The following is a 6,000-nucleotide window of genomic DNA, read 5'->3' as shown; positions in this document are numbered from 1 at the left end:
TTTCTGGCTCTCTGATGGTGGTGGATGTTGTCTTTCCCACCCTGGGCTTCCTTCTCTGAAGACAACTGAATTGCCCTCACCCTCCCTCCCAGACACAGGTCTGGAGCCTGTTTCCTACTGTGATCTTGCAGCAAATCTCAGCAGAAGCAGTGGCTTTCCCTCCTTCTTATCCTGAGATCCAGCAAGGGAGCAGTAGGGTCTGGGGTTCCCCCATCCTCATTGACCCAGCTACTGTGGAGTCCAGCCCCTTCCCTAACACGCAAACAGGATTTCTCAGGGTGGGATCTCTATAAGGCACTGCGAGGGAAGGCTTGGGGCTGGGTGTGAGCCAGTGCCTACTGACTAGAAGCAAGTGAGGGAGAGCTAGGGGCAGCGTGGGGAGGGCACTGTGCAGTGGCTTGGTTGACTAAGGAGCCTGTCGTCTTTGGCAAGTTCCTTTCCTCTCCCAGCCTGCTTCTTTTTCTGGAACACAAGGGACTGGACTAGATTCTGTGTGGTCTTAGGTGCTAGGGTAAAAGGGAGGAGGAGGAGGAAGAAGAGGGGAAGAAAGGAGCATCGCAGTGTGGCACTGACGGTGGTGCTAAGGAGAAGCGGGGTCACTTCTCTGAGCCTCAGGATCCTCATCTGCAAAATGGAAATGCTGAGAGCCTGACAAGCCTTCTGAAAGATGGACGAGAAAGGGATATAATGACTCAGGAGACCGCCTGCAAAGTAGCGTGTGAGCTGGAAGCCTGTACCTTCCTGACAGAGCAGGCACGGCTTTCCTGAAGAGAGTAGGTTTTGGGATTAGGGGAGGGGCCGTGCCGACAACCATTGGTGCTTGTGGGAGACCGGGGCCTTCTAGAGTCCCGCAGGTGATCAGGGCTTTGCCACCCGCCCTCCTGCAGCATTGAGAAGAGAAGGAGAGAACACGGGAGGCTACACCTCCGTACTGTCCCGAGGCCGGATTCATACATCACACCATTGGAGAAGCTCACGTTTTCTCAGCTTTTCTCACACAGAATCACTTCCTTTGTTTAGAGGAGGGGGTAGGGGAGGAGACGGAGGGCGAGGAGGGAGGGGCCCGCGGGTGCCGCCGCCCCCGCCCTCTCCCCCTCCCGGTGTGCGGAGCCCGATTGTCACTCAGCTCCCGCTCCGGGGGCGACAAAGGCGCTGGCGCCAGAGTGGAGTCTCGGCTGGCTACCATCCCCTTGGACCCAACAGGCTAGCTCTGGGTTCTCCTGGCATCTTCTGAGGGAGTGACTGCCCAAGGTTTAGAGATTTGGGGACACTTGACTAAACAGTTCAGGTGGCCAGAAGCTCTGACAGCTTTGGTGTGACCTTGGGTAAGTCTGTGTCTCAGTTCGTGCACCATGAATGTGCAGGAAAGGGGTGGATGAAACTACTGGAATGCCCCCCCCCCCTCCATGGGACAGTAGATTGGGCAAGGATTCTGAGCTGGAGCAGGACCAGGGACTGTTAAGAGTCGGGCTCCAGCGGCGTCCCAGGTGGGTGGGCACCGGGCAAGCAGGCGTGCACTAAGGCGGGGGGAATAAGAGCCTATGGACCCGTCAGGTCCTGGGCTTAGTCCCTCAGATTCATGCCTGCCATCCAGTCCCAGGTACGGAAACAGGACACTACCTCTTTAAAAGCGTCCGGGGCTGAGCCTCTGCCGCACCATGTGATTGCTTGAAAGGCCGGGCTGGGAGCGCAGCGGCGGGAGCCTGGAGAACGATGAGCCGGTGCGCGCACGGTGCCCAGAGCCCAGCCCTGCCCGGCGCGGCTCCGGAAAGCCGCCCCGGGAACTTAGGGCAACGCCTTTGGGACCCCCTGCTGGTTGGCAGTCAGGATGGTGAGCGCCCTGCCTCTGGGTCGGCGGACACCTGTGGGCTTTGCGGATGCATAGGGGATCCTTATGGAGTGAGTGTCCTGGGAGCCACCTCACACCTGATACAAAAGCCAGTGGTGGAGTGAGTGTTGCTATTTTAAGTTGCTGAATGGAACCTCTGAGGACAAGGGGAGGGGACCGAGGTTAAGCAGATAGTGAGGCTGAGTGCCTGGCCAGCCTGGGCAGGCACTGCATCTGCTAACTGGGGCACATCTTCGCAGGGCTGCCTATGTCCCCTCCTTCCCAGGCTGGCATCCCCACTGCAGGCTTCCTGACCACAGGTGCTGGCCTCGTGCCCCAGGGCGCCTGTCTGCTGATGTGCCCAGCGCCTCTCCACCATGCCGCCCTACATCTCAGCCTTCCAGGCTGCCTACATTGGCATCGAGGTGCTCATTGCCTTGGTCTCTGTGCCTGGAAACGTGCTGGTGATTTGGGCTGTGAAGGTGAACCAGGCACTTCGCGATGCCACCTTCTATTTCATCGTATCGCTGGCGGTAGCTGATGTGGCCGTTGGCGCTCTGGTTATTCCACTGGCCATCCTTATCAACATTGGGCCACAGACCTACTTCCACACCTGCCTCATGGTGGCCTGCCCTGTCCTCATCCTCACACAGAGCTCCATCCTGGCTCTACTGGCTATTGCTGTGGATCGTTACCTCCGAGTCAAGATCCCTCTCCGGTGAGTTCACAGCAGCCCAAGGTACCCTGTGAAACCCGATGTTGGGTGGCCGGGGGTTGAAGGAGCTAGCGAAGATAAAAGTGCCTAAGCCCCCTCCCTAGTCAGCCAGGTGTTCTCTGGCTGTGGGATGCAGCCCACACTTTGCCTTCCAGGGCTCCGTGTAGGGATGCTTCTCTGAGCGCTGTTAAGAGAAGCAGGAGGGGGCTGGGTGACTGGAGAATTACCATGCTGACTGCACCCATGACCTCAGTGCTGTAGCCTCTGCAGCCAGGGATCCTGAGGCTGCAGGTGGGGTCTGGAGTGGGGTTAGAACATTTGGAGGGGTCATTAAGACAGGGGACAATGCAAGGAATGATCTGGATTCCACAAGTCCCAGGGAGGAGGAGAGCGTGGCGCTGGGGGAGGGTTGAGGGCAGTTAAGGGTGGCACACCAGGGCCAATGGTGCTGCTGCTTCTTGGATCATAGCAGGCTGGCTTCTGGAAGACACTCTTTAGCTCCCTTGTTCTGCAGCCTGTACCAGCCAGCTCCACCCTCCTGCTGTCCCGCTGAGCCCAGAGGGCTAGTTGCCTCTGCCCAGCTCCACTCAGGGGATCTCTTTTGCAGGCAGGGGAAATGCCAGTGGCCTTTCTGCTTGTTGCCTGCAGGCCACACTAGAGGTGCTTTTGATGATTCTAGGCAGCTTAGGGCGGGTGACAGTCCTCATTGTGGGGGTCGGTTCTCCATTTACCTTGAGGTTCCCTGCCCAGGCCCACCAGGCCATAATCTTGGCACCAGGCAGTGCCTGGGTCACCAAGTGCCAGCAAGAACCTGGGCACACTGCCAGGAATGGCTCTGTCGGGACACTCTTTTGGATGTGCTTCCCCTTCTTTGAATTCTTGTCACCAGTAGGTCCTCTAACGGTGAGCTTTAGCCGTCTCCAGCACCTGCCACCCTGTGCAGTTTCCTAGCTCCCATATCTGGGACATGGGGCCGCTGGTCTCACTTGGCAGTTTGCCCGAGCAGGCCTGGGTACCCAGAGTTCTCTATTTGGTCACATTTATGCACGTTTAACTTTTTCCAACCTCTTTTCACATCACGTGTTCCTTGTGGCCAGCAAGGGAGGTGGAGCGGGAATTGGAAGAGAGGAAGCAAGCTCAGAGGATCTCCTGGAGCCAGGTGTGGAGAACTTGATTCTACGGAGTTCTCCCTCTGATTCCTGAGCCTAGAACCTTGTTGTCAGCCTCTCGCCCCCACCTCCAACCTCCTTCCCTCACAGTCGCCAAGTTCCCCAGGGAAGGTGGGGTGCAGGCTGCTGCTTGTCAGAGAGGAAGGAAACACAGACCAGAAGCCACACAGGCTCAGCTTCCGAGGGCCTTTCCCGCTGCCATTAAACCAGGGTTGTTGCCGGCCCGCACCAGTCAAGCTAGTCTCAGTCCATTAGATGGGCTGGGCCTCAGAGCCCGACCATTATGACAGCGTGGCCGCATTAGAAATGCACAGAGATGAGCAGACGGAGGGAGGCTGCTTGAGAAAGTCTGCCTGCTGAGTGGGTGCCAAAGCCTGTCCTCATGCCGCAGAGGTCACAGACTTCGGAATGTGTCCTCCTTACCCTGTGGGCCTGGTGAATGGAGGTGCCCATTCCCCCCAGAGGCAGATGCTGTTGCTTTGAAGCTGGGGCAATTGGAGCACAGTCCTCTGAGAATTGAGGGTGGGCACAAGGGGGATGTAATCCAGGCTTGGGGGATTTGACAAATGCCTACCTGTGCCACCTATTTAACCTCTTCAAGCTTTAATTTCTTCATCTATGAACGGGGACAGAAATAATAGTATGACTGCCTGGAGTTCCTGGAAGAATATATAGCAATTAGTATTATGCCTGATATATTGTATGCAGGCTGTAAATGAGAGATTCAGCTTCATTCTAATATATGGATTGACTGGGGCTGGACAGGCAAGCTCTGGTTGCCCAGTCCAAACATGTGCCCTCTTAAATGGACACATGCACAGCACATTCCAAGGAGGTATCAGAGAACTGTTAAGTTATATCTGCACATGATTTCCCTCCCCAGTGGACTGCCAGTGCCTCAAAGGCACTAGCCTGGCAGCGATCACATCTTGTCTGTCTCTGTGAGTTAGCCAGAGTACCCAGCAACAGTGTGTAGTCCTTGGCACTCCATAAATGTTGATTAAAACCACTGGATTTCCTGATCACGTGGGTGAGTCCCAAGCAGGCTTTTCAGGGGTCCAGCCTTTATCTGTCTTGCTGTAGACTACTGTCCCCGTTCTGCTTTGGGACCCTACCCAGAGCTGTCCCCACTTGCTTGGCAGTACAGCTGGGAGTGTCCTGCCCTGTGAAGAAGAACCTTCTCTCAAGTCAAGGGCTAGCTTCTAAACGAGGCTCTGGCCACAACGTCGACTACTCCAGGCCTGCCACTGCCCAGGTACCCTGCAGGAGGTACAGAATGCTCTGTGTCCTTCCGTGTGACTGGAGTCGGTAAAAATGCCAGACTTTAGAACCTGCAGGCACCTGGCTCTTTGCCTTGTTATGCTAGGCAAAGGTTAATGTGGCCCTGGGCCCCAAAAATAATGCCACTGAGTGTTGTAGAGGTGTATCTAGACATCTGGATATAGGAGTCAATCAGGCCTTCGTAGAGCAAGGATTAGGTTGGTCCATAAACCACAGATTTTATTTCTTTCCACATAGCTGCAAGTTGAGAGAGAAAAGAGATTCACCTCGTATAATGTGACCCATTTGCGTTTTGAAGTTGAGATAGTTGATTGTCAATCATTGCAGTCTTTTACCTGCTGCATGCCACACACCCACACTTGTAATTGAGAAGCCAGCCCCCTTCCTCCTAGGTCCAGGGACTCTTCAATATCCATCCTCCCACCTCCTCACCCAGGACTGTCTTGGTACTCTGCAATAATTCGGAAGCTGCTCCAGGGTGCTCCCTTTTTCTGTGAGTAGGTTGTCCTCAGCTAGATGGGTTGCAGGGAGTGAACTGTGGCAGGGATTTGGGGGTTAGATCCGAGTTTGAGCCTTGCTGTGTTGCCAGGAAACTGTGCAGCCTTGGAAGTGATTCAGCCTTCCCAAACTTTTCTCCCTGCCGTAAGCATGCTTGGATCCAAGGTCACCAAGGTTCCTTTTGGCTCTATCTCTCTGTGGTTCTTCCTCCTCCTGGTTCCTGCCAATGCTGCCTTGGGATCCCCGGCGGGTTTTGTGTTGGCTTTTTCCACTCCTAGTGATTGATCCTGTGGTAAACTATGTTTTGTTTTGTGTGTATTTTATCCCATTGACCACGTGTAGCCTCTCCGTAGTGGAGGTTACTGCTAGCTTCATTCTACAGTGCTTCAGATAAACTGGGATCAGGAGCCTGAAAGATTCAATAATTCTAGACAAATCACTGGTCAGGAGCAGAATCCAGCCCACTATTAGATACTTTTTACCTGTAAGCCCAGCGCACATGAATGGAC

The 6,000-nt window shown here is 55.0% G+C and overlaps 1 protein-coding gene across 5 annotated transcripts in view; it reads left to right on the top strand.

The window, feature by feature from the left end:
• The first annotated feature begins 1,068 nt into the window (after positions 1–1,068).
• The window catches only part of Adora1 (adenosine A1 receptor), a 35,464-nt gene continuing 30,532 nt past the window's right edge, over positions 1,069–6,000 (top strand). Inside the window, exons 1-2 of one of the 5 annotated variants that reach the window (XM_026779772.1) lie at positions 1,069–1,325; positions 2,149–2,546. In XM_026779772.1, coding sequence (XP_026635573.1) covers positions 2,206–2,546 — 341 coding nt within the window. In that variant the 5' untranslated portion in view covers positions 1,069–1,325; positions 2,149–2,205. Of the gene's footprint in view, positions 1,326–1,749; positions 2,547–6,000 lie in introns of those variants that run through there. The other 4 variants (XM_013346771.2, XM_013346772.2, XM_026779773.1 and 1 more) reach the window with 4 other exon arrangements.

This window comes from Microtus ochrogaster, chromosome 6 (genome assembly GCF_000317375.1).
Source record: "Microtus ochrogaster isolate Prairie Vole_2 chromosome 6, MicOch1.0, whole genome shotgun sequence".
NCBI classification, from domain to species: domain Eukaryota; kingdom Metazoa; phylum Chordata; class Mammalia; order Rodentia; family Cricetidae; genus Microtus; species Microtus ochrogaster.
This window is presented reverse-complemented; position numbering and strand designations above follow the sequence as displayed.